At 46.2% G+C, this 17,500-nt stretch overlaps 1 protein-coding gene across 4 annotated transcripts in view; it reads right to left on the bottom strand.

The window, feature by feature from the left end:
• The window catches only part of LOC147035503 (formin-binding protein 1-like), a 103,987-nt gene that overhangs the window by 16,465 nt on the left and 70,022 nt on the right, over positions 1–17,500 (bottom strand). For all 4 annotated transcript variants that reach the window (XM_085899508.1, XM_085899499.1, XM_085899515.1 and 1 more), the window contains 2 exons: positions 16,552–16,646; positions 10,370–10,423 (listed from right to left, as the gene is read on the bottom strand). In XM_085899508.1, coding sequence (XP_085755634.1) covers positions 10,370–10,423; positions 16,552–16,646 — 149 coding nt within the window. The remainder of the gene's footprint in view (positions 1–10,369; positions 10,424–16,551; positions 16,647–17,500) is intronic.

Below are 17,500 nucleotides of genomic sequence, written 5' to 3'. Positions count from 1 at the left end.
AGACAGAGAGACAGAGAGACAGAGAGACAGAGAGACAGAGAGACACAGAGAGACACAGAGAGACACAGAGAGACACAGAGAGACACAGAGAGACACAGAGAGACACAGAGAGACACAGAGAGACACAGAGAGACACAGAGAGACACAGAGAGACACAGAGAGACACAGAGAGACACAGAGAGACACAGAGAGACACAGAGAGACAGAGAGACAGAGAGACAGAGAGACAGAGAGAGAGAGAGACAGAGAGATATATATATATATATATATATATATATATATATATATATATATATATATATATATATATATATATATATATATATATATATATATATATATATATATATATATATATATATATTGTTGTGGTTACCAGATTCGCAAACCACCATTCAGGTCCCTTAGGTGAGGTATCTCGGCAAGTATATGTGTAGTTAGGCCCAAACCCGTTGTCTAGTGGGAATATATGTCATTTATGCGAGCTGCGACTCTTCAGGATAGCCGTTTTTCTTTTACTATCTTTATTTTGGACCAACCGCCATGATTACCACCACAACCACAACATCAACCACCGACCACAACCACCGCTTCACCACAACCGCCACGACCTTCACGTCACACCTCGCAACCGTAGCATCGCCATCGTTCTTGCCCCGCTGTGGGTACCGGTGTTGGATTCGTGCAGAGCGCGCGTCGAACAGCGTGTACAAAATCACGGATTTTGTGCTTCAAAAACGGATCAAAAACGACACACGCCCACTTTTTGCCGTCCAATCGGTGAGCGAGGGGCGATTTGGCCCCGCCTCCAGAACGATCGATATATGCAAATTTGTGGATCAAAAAGCCTTCACGCCCACTTTTTCTCGGGCCAATGGGGAGCGAGGTGAAAGGTCAAAGGGAGGGGGTCAAAGGCGAAGCTACGGGGGGGATAAAAGGACGGTGTTCGTCAGTCAGCAGAACGAGAAGGAGTCGGAACGGAGGGGACGAGAGTGGAAGTCTGGAGCCCGAAGCCTGCAGTAGCTGAAGAGAGTCGAACGAGGAGAGCCCAAAGAAGAGTCCAGGGTGGAGAGTCCAGAGGCGGAGAGGCGGCCGCGGCGAAGGCAGACGAGGGGGTGCTCGCGACGGTGCCGGGAGCTGCACGCCCGAGGAAGGCCGGCAGCGCGACCTGGCCGAGGTGGAGACGCACACCAGGGATAATAAAGATCCTCTATACCCCGAGCATCAGCAACCCCCTCCTGTTTCCCCCCGCGCTGAGATAGTGCGACCAAGGGGGCCCCTTTTCCCACCCCCTGCCAGGCACTGTCCGCGAGGCCCGCGGAGTGCGGCGCCATCGCCGCTCCGCGTCTCATCACCAGACGGGTAGGCGCGACCCGGTCTCGGCCTCAGGCCCGCCTCATTCTTGAGGGTATTCTTTCCTTGGTTTTGGGTATGTGTTGTCGGCGCCGTCTGTGAAGTAGAATTGTATAAGTGTTGCCGTGTGCTCGGTAGTCGGTATTAGCTCTGCACTGTGTTTTCACTTTTATATTTGCTTTTTGTGTAAATGGAATTGTGTTTTCTTTTTTTTGTGTGCTTTTGGTGGAATTGTATGTGTGTGCTTCCCGTGTGCCGCGAATAAATGTGCTTTATTGTTGAACTGTTCTCCCGCTTCGCTTCGTCTTTTCCCCCATTGAACCCTCATCTTGCTTCACGTAAAGGGTTGGTAGTGGGCTGAGTACGCCCGATAATTAATCAAACCGTCGAGGTCGACGATAACACCGCTCGGTTATTCTGATAGTACGGAACGGGTCGCTTAAGTGGCCCGTGTCCGAAGTCGACCTGCGGCGAGGTGCGATCGCCCGGTCTACCCTCCGCGTGGGTACTTAGGTAGGTCGAATTTGGCGAGCAACCCTATCCCACGCGGGGGCTGATTGGCTCGATCGCGGTGAGACCGAAAGGTCCACCCGTGACTGGTTCCCGGCGTTAGTCCGAGAGGGTCACGACTGGATTGTCCGTCCGGTGGGCGACGTGCCGCGATTCGAGTTACGTGGCCGTTCGCACGCCGGCGGGCGCGAAAACCGCAACACTGGTGTCAGGTCGTGCGATACAAATTCATCGCCCTCCTCGCGGCACTGGTATCGGAGAACAGGAAAACAGGCTCTCCTGTCTCCGGCTAAATTCACGGGAATCGGTCCAGGGGTGAGAGAAGCGACCCCCGATTCCCTCCAAATTACGAGCGAGCGAAATTAACCCTTCACGAGAAGCAAGATGGCGTCTCAAGGCGAGCGGGTGCCAGGTGGATTTGGTATGTGTAATAGTAATGTAGAATCCATGGCTCAGGACGAGATCACCGTGCAAGAGAAACCCGTACCAGAAGGTTGGGAAAGGCATCGATGCAGTTCATCTGGTCGGTTTTTTTATTATAACCCCACCGCTAAATGTAGTCAGTGGGAGTGGCCAGGGCAGGTGACAATACAGCACGTTATGGAACTCGTGCAGAGCATAAATGACAAACTGGATTACAGGAATGCCGAAATGAAAGAAAGGAACAACGAAATGAAGAGAAATACGCAACAAATGGAAAATAAAAAAATGGATGGAAACGCACTCGAAGCGAAAAACCAAATGAAAGAAATGCGGGGTGAGATGCAGAGCATGGGCATAGGCCTGCAGGCAGGCATTATGGCAATGGCGAGGAGCGAAACGCGGACCACGGGCGAGAAAATGGCGCTGCCACGTGCTGGGACGAACGAGCTGGGGGTGAGTGCAACGGCTGTCAGGCCCGCGGTCGGGGCGGGCGAGAAAATAATTCGGGAGACGTGTAAGACGAGACACGAGGTAAAGAAGGTATTAGAAAAATTAAAAGAAAGCCAGGAGGAGACAGAGGAGGGATTGAAGGTCGAAACGGTGGAGTGTGAGAAAAGACTTCAAGACATGAAGAGAGTTGATAAGCTGGGACTGGAGGGAAAAACGGAGACAGAGGAACTGGGAAGACGGGTAGAAAACCACAAGCGCAAGCCGGAAGAACAGTTAGAAGCCAAAGCAAAGTCTGAGTGTGCGGAGATGAGAAAGGAATTGGAAAAGAAAGTTTCTGAGTTACAGAAACACCAAAACAAAGAGAGGGAACTACAAAACGAACTGAGAGTGTTAAAAGAGGAAAGGAAGAGAACGGAAAATGAAACTTTAAGAAACCACACTGTACAGATCGAACAGCTGGAAGCGAAGGCCAGACGAAAGAATGAGGAACAAGAAAGAGTAATGAAGGAAGAACGAATGAGACAGGAGAAAGAAATCAGTCAGTTGAAAGAAATGACGAGATTGCAGAAGGAGGAACAAGAAAGACAGTGGAATAGAAAACTGAAAGAGTATGAATTTGAAACTGAACGACAAAAGGAAAAAATAGGTTTGAATACGAGGAGAAAGTAAAGGAGCAAGGAATGAAGCAGGAAGGAGAAATCAGGAGATTGAAGGACACAACGAGATTGGAGAGGGAAGAACGAGAGGAACAATGGAATAGAAAACAAAAAGAACATGAATCTGAGGTTGACCAATTGGAAGAAAAGCTGAGGCTGGAGTACGAGATAGACAAAGAACAGCGAATGAAACACAAACAGGAGATGAACCAAATGAAGAAAACCATGAAACTGGAGAAGGAAGGACAGGAGAGGAAACGAGGAAGAGTAATGAGACAGCAGCAAATGAAACACAAAAAGGAGATTAACCAAATGAAGCAAACCATGAAACTGGAGAAGGAAGGACAGGAGAGGAAACGAGGAAGAGTCGTGAGAGAACAACGAATGAAACACAGGAAGGAAATGAGCCAATTGAAAGAAACGATGAGATTGGAAAACAAAGAGCAGGAGGAACAGTGGGAGAGAAAACAACAACTCTATGAGTGTGAAATTGAACAACTAAAACAGAGGGAGAACGAACAGCTAATGGGGCTCAGAGAGAAAGAACGACTCAGATGGGAAAGGAAAAGGAACCAGGAAGAAACAGAAAAAAGGAACCAGGAGAGAAAATGTATAGAGACACGGGAGACAGACAAAATAGAGGAGAGACTGCACGATGAAGACGGGGTAAGTGACGCGCACACACACACGGAGGTAGTGGAGGATAATGGGGTTGAGCTCGCGGAGCGAGTAGGGACCCAGTGCGAGCACCGGGATGGCCTCCTCAAGGAACGAGGGGAGGGAGTCTGCCCCCTTGAGGCGGATCACGACCAGGTGAGTTCGGTCGTGCTTTGCGAGGTTGAGGGGACGAGTGCTGTGGACAGGTGCACGGAGAGCTTGGGGGGTGTAGAGGCCCTGGAGACCCTTGTGGGGACACAAATCCCCAGTGTGGTTGTCCCTGTGTGTGTGGTGCAAGGTGTGAGTGCGTCCCCGTGTGTGGAAGCGACCCCGTGTGTGAGTGGTGTGGTGGCGACGGTGCCAGAGTACGTGCTTCCCAGCACGCCGTGCGTGGGTGAGGCACCGTGTGTGAGTGAGGCCGTGTGTGTGAGTGAAACGGCCAGTGTGAGTGAGGCACCGCGGGTTAGTGCCCCCGCGTGTGTGGATGAAACGGCCAGTGTGAGTGAGGCACCGCGGGTTAGTGCCCCCGCGTGTGTGGGTGAGGCACCGTGTGTGGATGAGGCACCGCGGTTGAGTGCCCCCGCGTGTGTGGATGAGGCACGGAGTGCGAGAGGCACCGCGGGTGAGTGCCCCCGCACGCGTGAGTGAACGGCCGTGTGCAAGGTCGCTGTGTGCAAGGGAGACCGTGTGTGTGAGAGAGCGGTATGAGAGGGAGATGTCGGTTGGCATGCGGGAGCACGCAGCCGCGTCTCCCGGTGTGAGTTTAATGGTGTGGACTGTGTGCGTCGTAACACGCAGGTATGCGTGTGTGGAATGGAGACGGAGACGGCGACAGAAGAAAGAAAGCCGGGCAGCGGCTGTAGTTGTTTCGCGGACCGTGCCGGGTTCGCCCAGCAGTGAGCACGCGGTCCGTGCTGTGCAACGCACGAGACCACCACGTGCTCGCTTGCGAGAGTGAAGTCCCGGTCCGGAAACGCACGCGGTGGATTTGCCGATCCCGCGGACGGACAAAGTTTAGGCAGGTAAATGGATTTGGACCGGACGGGTTCTCCACGCGATCGTGTGTGTTAAGCTCCAACGGGCAAAGCACATGTGTTCGCGTGGGGAACCCCTCGAGACGTGGGGCTTGTTTTTTTTTATGCGCACGGTGACGTCATGGCTGCACGTGGGGTTGGAATCCGGCAGGAGGGGTATCTCTGCCGGATGGTAGCGTCCAAGGAGGGACGAGGAACACGTGCAGCTGCATGACGTCACGGGCAGGTGCAAAGTGCGCGAGCTCTGAGTTGCCGCGCAGGTGCTGGGCATAAAAAAAAAAAGGGAAAAACAAGCCTCACTTTCGGGTGTACAGGATTCCTGGGCAAGGGGTGAAAGACCCCCTTGACCCTGGGCACAGGATGGAAACTAGTTAGGGGGAAGGGTTAGCTTAGCTAGACCGACTTCATGGGGCAGGGGTAAGTCCTCATGGAGTCCGTGGAATGGATTAGGTAGAGGGATTTAGTGAGCTTTAGGTTGGGAAATAAAATGATTTATTTGGAGACAGTGACAGACTTGTGAATGTGTAGAGGGGACGTAGCTTAGCTACGTAGTGTTAAAAGGAACGTGCTATAGTTTAAGGGACGACGTGGGAGCACGAGTTAGTTAGGGGAGGTAGTTAGAAGGATGGCAGAGTTCAGTGGTGTGTGTGTTGAAGAGTTGGTGAGTGAAGTGGAAGCATGTGCTTGGTGAGTGAGTGAGGCCAGCGGGTCTGTGTGTATGGAGTGAATGGGGAATGCATGGTGCGATGAGTGATTGGGGGGAGGAGTGACTCCCGCCCAAGGGACCCCGGGGTCAGAGTAAAGTGAGTTAGCTGGGTTAGTCAAATTGAAAAATGGAGGTCGTTTTGTTGTTGGTGGGAAAGTAGGCTCGAGACCCATTTGGAGGGGTGCAGGAGCCCTGTTGACGGGCTTGGGAGCGTGGCTGCGAAAGGTGAGTATCGCTGAGTGGGTACCCCGGGCACCAGGCTAGTCGGCCGCGGTAGGCCAAGGGCCCATGGGGGGCCGGGATAGAGTAGTGGGCACGGGTGCGCCTGCTTGGTGCGGGGGCCCGGGGCGCCATTAGCCGCGTGGGCAGTGTTGTGGGCACGGGTGACCCTCGGAAAGGGGCCCGGGAGGCCGGCCTGCCACGTGTGCGTTTCAGGGGAGGTGCCATGGGGGGCACTCCCGGTGTTAGGGAGCTGGTAGGCTCGGAGGCAGTGTAGTGCCCGGGGTGCCATAGCGGGAGATTCGGCAGAGGGTCGTGCCTGCCAAAGGGAGCCACGTGTCCCAGCCAGGAGACCGTGTGAGGGCACGGAGAGAAAATTGGGGGGCGAGGCCCGAAATTGTAAGGACACCAACACAGGCGACGGGAATCTGGGTTTATAGAACCAATAGTTTAAGCGAGAGGCGCTTGTTGAAAGCCCCGGGGTAGTTTAACAGTTAAATGGTTAGGGTAGATTAGGAGATGTACCCCTCCGCACCATCCATCCCCTCGCTGTCGTTGTGGGCCGCTGGACCCACTTGGTGTTAAGATCGCCGAACTCTGGGGAGGCCATTCTGAGGCTTCGTTGGGCCTCGACACAGGACGTTAGCTCTCCCTTGTTCCCCTCTGGGAAGGGAACGTAGGGGTTGGGAGTAGGCTAGGTGACAGAATAGGTTAGCCGAACAAGGACGATAAAGGGGGTTAGGGGACGATTTATAGTGGGGAAGTAAAAATAAAAACAATAAAAAAATAAGTTGGGGCTAAATTGGGGTTTGACAAATTAAGGGAGTGGGTATGTACAGTGACAGGCAAAGGCGATAGGTTGGGAGGGAGACAGGTAGGTAGGTCCGAGCCCGCCTTCCAAGTGGCCAGCACCACCGCACTCCCTCCACCAACCTCCACTGAACGGCAAAGGCTGGCCAACTTCATCGGCTGGCCGTGTTTTGCTTCAAGGCGGAGGCTGGCCAACTTCATCGGCTGGCCGTGTTTTGCTGCAAGGCAGAGGCCGGCTAACTTCATCGGCAGTTGTTGTTGTGCTGCAAGGCCTGTACCGGCCAGTTCATCTGCTGGCTGTTTTTCTTCGAGGCCTGTGCCGGCCAGTTCATCTGCCGGCTGTGTTTGCCTGCAACGTTCATCTTCTGCGGGCTGTGTTTGCCTGCTCACCTTTGCCATGCCATGCCCACTGCCCCTGTTCACCAGCCCCGTTCAATTTTTGCTTTGCCCCCCCTGTTCATTTCCATGTGCGCCAGGATCAAGGCAACAGTTTGCAAGCTGCGAGAACTGCCCTGTTGGCAGCTACAACACGGGCCTGCAGTGGCAGCCCGTGCACCGTGTTTTGCGTCCATCCATTCATCCATTCATTCGTTGTGCTCATTGCGTGTGCCACTTGAGCTGGCACGGAGACTGCGTTGTGCAGCCCATGCACCGTTGTGGTTCACTGCGTTCAGTTCAAAAGGGAAGGCCTTGGACTGCGTGTGAGCAGCCAGCCACGTTCCCTGTCACCTGCATTGTTTTGAGCCAGAGACTGCATGTGGGCAGCCTGGCTCCCTGCTAACTGCTTTTCTTTTGCAGAGTTCAGTGATCCTGGGCCATGGTTTAGTGTAAAATTTGTAAGTTAAGGTTAAGATGTACTGTAAATATGAGTGCGCCCCCGGCATGTATGTCTTAGCGCCGGCAATTTTATTTCAGTCGTCCGTGTGAGTGAGTTTGTTTAGATAGTTACGCAGCCCTCAGGTTATTTATTTTGGGGACACGAATACCATGAATGTCGCACTCAGGGATCCGTAGGTAAAATGTACTAGGGGAAAACTACACATGATGGCACACGAAAATTTGACGACTCGGGACGAGTCTGTAAAAAGGGAAGGGGGTAGTGTTGTGGTTACCAGATTCGCAAACCACCATTCAGGTCCCTTAGGTGAGGTATCTCGGCAAGTATATGTGTAGTTAGGCCCAAACCCGTTGTCTAGTGGGAATATATGTCATTTATGCGAGCTGCGACTCTTCAGGATAGCCGTTTTTCTTTTACTATCTTTATTTTGGACCAACCGCCATGATTACCACCACAACCACAACATCAACCACCGACCACAACCACCGCTTCACCACAACCGCCACGACCTTCACGTCACACCTCGCAACCGTAGCATCGCCATCGTTCTTGCCCCGCTGTGGGTACCGGTGTTGGATTCGTGCAGAGCGCGCGTCGAACAGCGTGTACAAAATCACGGATTTTGTGCTTCAAAAACGGATCAAAAACGACACACGCCCACTTTTTGCCGTCCAATCGGTGAGCGAGGGGCGATTTGGCCCCGCCTCCAGAACGATCGATATATGCAAATTTGTGGATCAAAAAGCCTTCACGCCCACTTTTTCTTGGGCCAATGGGGAGCGAGGTGAAAGGTCAAAGGGAGGGGGTCAAAGGCGAAGCTACGGGGGGGATAAAAGGACGGTGTTCGTCAGTCAGCAGAACGAGAAGGAGTCGGAACGGAGGGGACGAGAGTGGAAGTCTGGAGCCCGAAGCCTGCAGTAGCTGAAGAGAGTCAAACGAGGAGAGCCCAAAGAAGAGTCCAGGGTGGAGAGTCCAGAGGCGGAGAGGCGGCCGCGGCGAAGGCAGACGAGGGGGTGCTCGCGACGGTGCCGGGAGCTGCACGCCCGAGGAAGGCCGGCAGCGCGACCTGGCCGAGGTGGAGACGCACACCAGGGATAATAAAGATCCTCTATACCCCGAGCATCAGCAACCCCCTCCTGTTTCCCCCCCCGCGCTGAGATAGTGCGACCAAGGGGGCCCCTTTTCCCACCCCCTGCCAGGCACTGTCCGCGAGGCCCGCGGAGTGCGGCGCCATCGCCGCTCCGCGTCTCATCACCAGACGGGTAGGCGCGACCCGGTCTCGGCCTCAGGCCCGCCTCATTCTTGAGGGTATTCTTTCCTTGGTTTTGGGTATGTGTTGTCGGCGCCGTCTGTGAAGTAGAATTGTATAAGTGTTGCCGTGTGCTCGGTAGTCGGTATTAGCTCTGCACTGTGTTTTCACTTTTATATTTGCTTTTTGTGTAAATGGAATTGTGTTTTCTTTTTTGTGTGCTTTTGGTGGAATTGTATTTGTGTGCTTCCCGTGTGCCGCGAATAAATGTGCTTTATTGTTGAACTGTTCTCCCGCTTCGCTTCGTCTTTTCCCCCATTGAACCCTCATCTTGCTTCACGTAAAGGGTTGGTAGTGGGCTGAGTACGCCCGATAATTAATCAAACCGTCGAGGTCGACGATAACACCGCTCGGTTATTCTGATAGTACGGAACGGGTCGCTTAAGTGGCCCGTGTCCGAAGTCGACCTGCGGCGAGGTGCGATCGCCCGGTCTACCCTCCGCGTGGGTACTTTGGTAGGTCGAATTTGGCGAGCAACCCTATCCCACGCGGGGGCTGATTGGCTCGATCGCGGTGAGACCGAAAGGTCCACCCGTGACTGGTTCCCGGCGTTAGTCCGAGAGGGTCACGACTGGATTGTCCGTCCGGTGGGCGACGTGCCGCGATTCGAGTTACGTGGCCGTTCGCACGCCGGCGGGCGTGAAAACCGCAACAATATATATATATATATATATATATATATATATATATATATATATATATATATATATATATATATATATATATATATATATATATATATATATATATATATATATAGAGAGAGAGAGAGAGAGAGAGAGATCGAGATGGAGAGAGCTCGAGATCGAGATGGAGATAGATAGAGATAAATAGAGAGAGATAGAGATCTAGATGGAGAAAGCGAGAGATCGAGATGGAGATAGGGCTCGAGAGAGAGATGGAGAGATAAATAGAGATAGAGATAGAGTAGAGATAAATAGAGATATAGATAGAGAGAGAGGTAAATAGAGATAGATATAGAGATAGAGAGATATACAAAAGATAGAGATATAAAGAGAGAGAGAGAGAGTTTTAACTCTGCTCCGCGTCTGGGAGGTTGGCAGTTCAAACCATCGCCGAGTCATACCAAAGGACTTAAGGAATGGTATGTACTGCTTCCTTTCATGACATTCAGCATTGTCAGGGATAGAGCATGGACAATTCCCATAAGTTTGCATCCATGGGAAGGAGCAAAAGACCCACTGAGTGCAGTGAGAAAGGCGACACCATTTTTGTGGCATCGTGGTACATTGAATGCCTGGGTCGTAACGGCACTTTCCTCAAGCTCAGTGGCTGTATTGTGTCTTGTATATTTTTCTGTAAGTCCATCTGTGTGGCAGCTCCATTCAGAATCTTAGATCCTTTAAAACACACAATCATCATCAAAAACATTTTTTGACCCACCTGTCTGGCAAAGCAGATTGCACATCATAAACACTTGGTCCTCGTCTCCCATCCCTGAAAGGGAGGAGGTGGAAATGAGGAAATGATAGCTATAATGAATTTAACAGATTATGGGTTGAGCAACCAGGACAACAGAAGAAAAAGCTAACCATTAAGCATTCTAACACAACAATACATTTTCATCTTTGATCTCCAAAATTACAATCTATCCAATCTTCATTCATTGCCAAAGCTGTGTTATACAAGCTATCTCCAAAAGAGAACCCATTTCTATTTTTACTTTTGGAAAAGGATTCCAATTTCATTTCAACAAAACTTTGACACATTCAACACTACAGGCCTCTTAACATTTTCTTTCCCACTCTTGATTACTCTTCTCTTCTCTTTCCACAGGGAGATGATGGATTCCTGATCACTTTTAATCAAAATGTGACATTTCAATATGGGACTTTCAAAATGACATATTTCCACCCAGGTTGCTGTGTAGAAAACCCTATTTTCACCCCAATTTACAATCTGAACATCCTTCATGCCTCACAGATAAGGATTATAGAATGAAACGACTAATAAAAACTGTTAAAGAAATCGAAAGAACTTGAAAGCATACCTGTGAGAATGGGGTGTGCCTCTGCACAACAAAAGTGTTGCATAACTTCCTCATTAACTCTTCTCAATAATTGATATCTTTCAGTCCTAATTGCAAAAAATCCAGGCAATGCGGCAGGTGAAGAGCTGCAGACGGGCGTGTTCTAACCAAGCCTTCGTGTTTCTTAACACTGATGGGAAGGTCATATCTGGGGCTTGTCAATGCAAATGATGATATTTACTATTAAGCGTGTATAGGAGTGGGTGGGGGTGTTGCATGAGCTGTGTGTGTCAATACATATATATATATATATATGTATATGTATATATATATATATATATATGTATATATATGTATATATGTATATATATATATATATATATATATATATATATATATATATATATATATATATATATATATATATATATATATATATATATATATATATATATATATATATATATATATATATATATATGTATATATATATATATATATATATATATATATATATATATATATATATATATATATATATATATATATATATATATATATATATATATACACACATCTCTCTATTATAATACCAAGCTTGCACACTAAGAACTCAGCTCGCCGTCACACGATCCCTATGAAATTGCTGTGGTACTTAGCGGACATGCCAACAATGTTTGGGAAGTCTTGGCGTTCCATAGTACCACTTGCATTTTGCACAATGCATATTTTTGTCATTCCCTGTGTACGGTCTGTCATCTGCTACCAGCTATGTTGTACTGCTATCCCGTACATGTGCACGGGTATCGCTAGTATATATATATTGTTTGATTCCAGGGCCACACAAGAAATTACACAAGATTTTTGCATCCATTGGTGAAAGGAGAAGCGTGTGTGCGTGCGCACACACATTATGACCACTGCCACCACTAACTAATTGTATTTACAGGAAATGATATGAACCCGACTCTCATCCATGGATATTTCTCGTATTTGCTACATTTCCTCCGCGAGTCCGATTTCCATTCAGGAACAGGACAACCATGGTGAACCCTTCTGAAATTGCCACTCTTTCATCTAAATGCTGAAAATTATGTTGAAAAGACTATTTCAATTGCAGATTTTGTACGAGCAACAGCAGGTTAAAAGTGTACGTTGAGCAGAAGCGAATCAGTGTAAAAAAACACACACACACACACACACACACACACACACACACACACACACACACACACACACACACACACACAGTGCATGTGCAAAAGGACTCGTTTATCATTCATACGTAATTTCCCCGAAATTCAGGTGAGGATTGCAAATATATGATAAGGTATACCACTTCAAATTGTTCACCATTGGAAAGAGCATATTCAAGTTTACAAAAGTGTCAAATATCAAAGTGGTATTTTTTTTAAATATATTTTCTTTTTTTTTTTAAACTGTTGTTAACACAGTCGTGCATACATGAACTGTGTGCATGGTGTGGACACCATGGTAATCATGAATGATTTGTTCTATGATTCAAATTAATAATACAAAAATATATCACATACTGCAATAACACTGTAATTAAACATGTAAAAAATGATTTGAATAGGTCCTTGATCTGCTTTTCCAAGTCAGGTGCGAGCTTGTACTGCCTCCCAGTTGACGTTAGGGGAGCATCAATAACTTTCATCACATGGACCAAAGGAACCAAACAAATGTCCTCCCTTGAATGTAACTATATACACTGCTGACATCAGCAGATCAGCCACTATTCCTGAGTTCTATTTTTAGCCCCAGCCAGATGAGTTAAGCTCTTGCTATTTACAAATGAGAAACAAAGAATTACAAATTCAAATTTCACAGTATTGTGTTCATGGTATCCTAATAGCAGATGATATGTATGTAGATTGTATATACATGTACTACACATATGTACTACATGTAAAAGGACTGTTCATTAAATAGCACACACAACACACAGCACTGGCAGAACATCGTTTATTCAAATATTTTTTAAATATTGATAGCAACATTATACCACTTTGATATTTAACACTTTTGTAAACTTGAATATGCTCTTTCCAATGGTGAACAATTTGAAGTGGTATACCTTGTCATATATTTGTAATCCTCACCTGAATGTCTGGGAAAAATGAAAATTTTCAATTTTTGAGGGATCATCACTATTATATATGACTGATTTAGAAAAGTAAACATGTTTTTGAATACTACTACCATACAGTTATTACCTGAAAAAATTTCAAGCTTCTGGGATGGGTCAATAAAAATATATGGGGTCTCAAAGTTGGGTCTTCATACAAAACCAACATTTTTTTTCTGGATTTCAACTGATCAGGTCATAAAATTTAATAGAGGTATACTCAGTTTTATGTTTGTTTCTTACAGAGCAGTTATAGAAAAATAATCTCTGAAAATTTCAAGGCTCTAGCATTAATATTTAAAAAGTTGTGGGAGTTTAAAAGTAGCCGTTCATTTTGTGATGCTCGCAACGACCATAAAAATAGGGCCACAACCACATTTTCAACCCTCAATATCTCGGAGTTGACCGCATCTATGGACCTAAAATTTTACGCAGCTTCATTTTGATACCTGGGAACTATTTTATGAAAGTTTAAAGTAAATCTGAGGGGGGTCAACTGGGAACATTTTCTTAAATTTGGTGATTTCAGATGGAATGACTCCAGTATCTTTTCAGCCGAGCATCAAAAGACCTTAGTTCAAAGGAATTTGAAAGAGGCAAAGCTCAAGAACTCTCTCCATGAGATTAGAGGAGGACCAAAAGCTGCTCACGCATCATTTGCAACGAGACATGTTAGAGGTTATCGAGCAAGATGACACTTTCATTTGAATAGCATGTAATTAAAAAAAAAAGCATTGTGTTTATTGGACAGGGGAGAGCCTTCATCATGTGGCAGCAAACACCAATTCATTCACCCAAGGCTGTCGTAGAGGTCAGGGCCTAATTTGGCAGTTTCACAATAATTTCCAACAGCACTGAAGCTACACCCTGTTTGTGATATAAATCTATTTTCATTGAAAATTTACATTTGTACAAGTTAACCTCGATGGTTTTGGATTATGTGGGATACCCCAATTCTTGAATAACCGACATATTAAAGCTGCAACCATTCCTCTGTATTCAATCCATTTATACAGTTCAGAGAGCTGTTGATTGAAGGGTAGCTTTACCGCCTGGGAATTTTCAGCTTTTCTTGATATACAGTTTCAATCTTGAGGGTGGCAGGAAGGCTTGGCCCCACAGAGAATTCTGTGGTGGGGTATTTTGTAAGACAACTTGGACATACAATCTGACCATGACAGATTACAGCTGATGATGCGACCAAGGAGCTCGAGACTCTATCTCTTCCAGAGAGAAACCACAAAACTACATTGAGAGATTTGCCAGCTGGTCTTTATAAGGAGACAAAATGAGAACATGGAACTTCACTGCATCAAAGGCATGACCTTCGAGTACAAATCCGGCAATGACCTTAATTAAATATAGGTATGAATGCAATCTTGAGAATCATGTGATCTAAAGAATGTCTTCAGGTTGTACAACAGGGCTGACAGGAGGGGCTAAAGGTATGCACACTCACCTCCAAGCTGTCTATAGCCTGGGCTTGAATCTCAACCGAGCTATAAAGTGTCATCCCGGTATTTCACAGACACGGTGATTCATCAACGTGTGTGCTGTCCCTTGGATGGACGTTAAACGTTCGTCCTGTCTGCTGGCATTCTTTGGTGGACGATGGCGACCGATGGTGTCTTTTGTGAATAGCAAGAAAGCTATCGCCAGCACCATGAACAAATTCCAAATTCGTGCCCGAACCAGCAGAAGACATTGCGGCACAGCCATGACCTTAACCAATGATGCTCGCCCTCAGCCTTGTGCTGCATACAACCAAATAAGTTTGTACAACAGAGACAAAATAAATCCAAACAACCCTACTCACCCATTCCTCAATTTACAGAATATATATATATATATATATATATATATATATATATATATATAGTTTCTTGAAAAGTGGTACAGAAAGCAAAATTCTGCATATCAAACCCTATCCTTTCCCCCATACAGTATATAATTTGAGATGCTTTCCCTGCTTCAAACCACCTTAACACATCTAATTTTATATTCAAGGTAATTGCTTTACGGTCTATTTCTGCACTTCTGCTACCACTCGCACTGAATGGCATTTTTTCAGACCTCTTGACTTATTTTACTGAAGGAAGGATGTTGAAAAAGGGGGACATCCTGCACAGTACCATAACAAGCGTCATCAACTGGATGGACCGAACTAAAACAGGCCGAGCTCGAGCCGCACAAAAAGCACGGGAAACCAATGCAGTATGAAAAGCATGCCAAACGACCTGGATCAATAGGGAATGTACGCAGGGACAAAAAACACACCTTGCGTTGTTCGATTTCCCCTAAAAAAAAAAAAAATAAAAATAAAAAAAAAAAAAAAACTTTGTAATCCAGATTCAAAATTCCATAAAAGCAAATTTAATGCAAGGCATAACAAATTGGTTCCCTAATCTACATGTTAACGAAATTCCGTATAATCGAGTCACCAGATGTACGTATACTCTCAATACATTTGCATGGACAACAATATATCCAATATATTACATTGAAACCAATTAACTGACAGACCATTTTAATAACCGCACAGATCAGCTGGGTTCCGTTCATCACCGAGGTTTTGATCCTTTAAGCGCAGAATCTCTCCAAACAATGGGTCCACAATGTGAGCAATGTCCAAAGGTCACCACAGTCAGTCAGTAGAGTTGAACTTTACAACTGTTGTGCCCATTTATGAGACATTTACCATAATCTTTCGAAGATATATTGCATCAATAGATGTACATTTTAAAAACAAAGGTCAATGATGTTTCACTGCACATGTGAGAATGGTGTCGAGAAGAGCTAAAAGCAAACCAGGTTGGAATGGCATTTGACCAAAATAACGACTGAGAACAAGCCTGCAGACTTGATAATTTACAGACCAATCCAGTTGGAGTTTTTGGAAAAACCAAATGACATTTTGTGGTATAATAGTCCAAAAGAAATACATCAGTTGATGTCATCTACAAGCTGAATAGAGTTAGATTGCTAATATATTGTTTGGGGCTACATCACGGTGGGTATTGGTAATTTACATAAAATTGATGGCACCCTTACCACTGATAAGTACGAGCCGATTCCAATCCATTATGTTATTCCCTGAGGAATAACAATGGGAATCCAGTGTTGTTGTTTCGCATGCAGCCTTTGGCTTCTGGTTGCATCATTTTTTTGGAAGCACGGCTGTGCGGCTGATGCAATGCCCGTTACCAGTAAGCTGGTACTCGTTTTGCCGACCTCGGAAGGATGACAGGCTGAATCAACCCACCTGGTGTTATTTCAATGGAATGACGGGCTCAAACTCAACATGCTAAGATCTTAAGCGTGCCATTAAATCAATGCCTGGCCTGGGAATTCATTAACATCCCATTTACTCTACAAGGGTATTCCCAAAATGATGCATGGGCATATTTATGTTTTAAATTAACTACATTTGGGAAGAGGTGTGAATACCGTTCTCCTCGATAATCTTCACCCACGTCGGATCCGCTGACTCTGCGGCCTGAAGAACGAATTGACGACTCATCGCCACATTCAGACAGGTACCCCTAGTATCGACAGATTTGGAGAAAGGCGACAAGTATGTGTGCTTGATTAATAAAATTATTATTGGTGATTTAATTAAATGCATTTGGTGACCATAAATATAATATAAATACAATCACAAGATTCTAAATACAAAAACCCAATCACCTGACCCAATGGAAGGCAATTGCACAAAATGCAAAGAGTTCTTCAGCTGGCAGAATAGCTGAGAGGTATGTGCACTCACCTGAGCTGTCGAGCCTGTGTATGAATCTCAGCCCAGTTATAAACCATCATCCTGGTATTTCCCAGGCAGGATGATTCATCAGTGTGTGCCTTCCATCGGATGGATGTTAAACTGGGCATTCCATCTGCTCACATTTGGGGAAATTGAAGACCCCATGGTGTCTTTTGTGAAGAGTGGGTGAGCTATCGCTGGCACCTTGGCCAAATTCCAAATTCCTGCACCTTCGGCTGAGTATCCTGAATGGGAGTGGTGACCCATTAAGGATTACCACTATCGCCAAGAAACTACATTCGAGTATCATGCACGAACATGAGTAAAGAGAAACTCCACAAAGTTTTGTTCGGAGGGCTCTTTTGAGGATCGTCACTGATAGTGCTGCAGCTTAGGACTACATTTTTAGAAAATGGAGACATTGGAGAAAAGCACCAAAAAAAACTCATTATTTATGTAAAATACATTAATATTTTTGTTGCAGACCACTGACCCAGGTCATTATAATGATCAATGAATATTTGCACCTACTTTTCAAAATAAATAAATAAATATTAATAAAAATAAATAAATAAAAACACGCACTTTTTTGTTTGACATTGGAACTCGAACTTGGGCCATAATCACACACATTATATA

This window comes from Eptatretus burgeri, chromosome 1 (assembly GCF_056783735.1).
Source record: "Eptatretus burgeri isolate ZD-2024b chromosome 1, Ebu_testis_v1, whole genome shotgun sequence".
Taxonomy (NCBI): Eukaryota; Metazoa; Chordata; class Myxini; order Myxiniformes; family Myxinidae; genus Eptatretus; species Eptatretus burgeri.
This window is presented reverse-complemented; position numbering and strand designations above follow the sequence as displayed.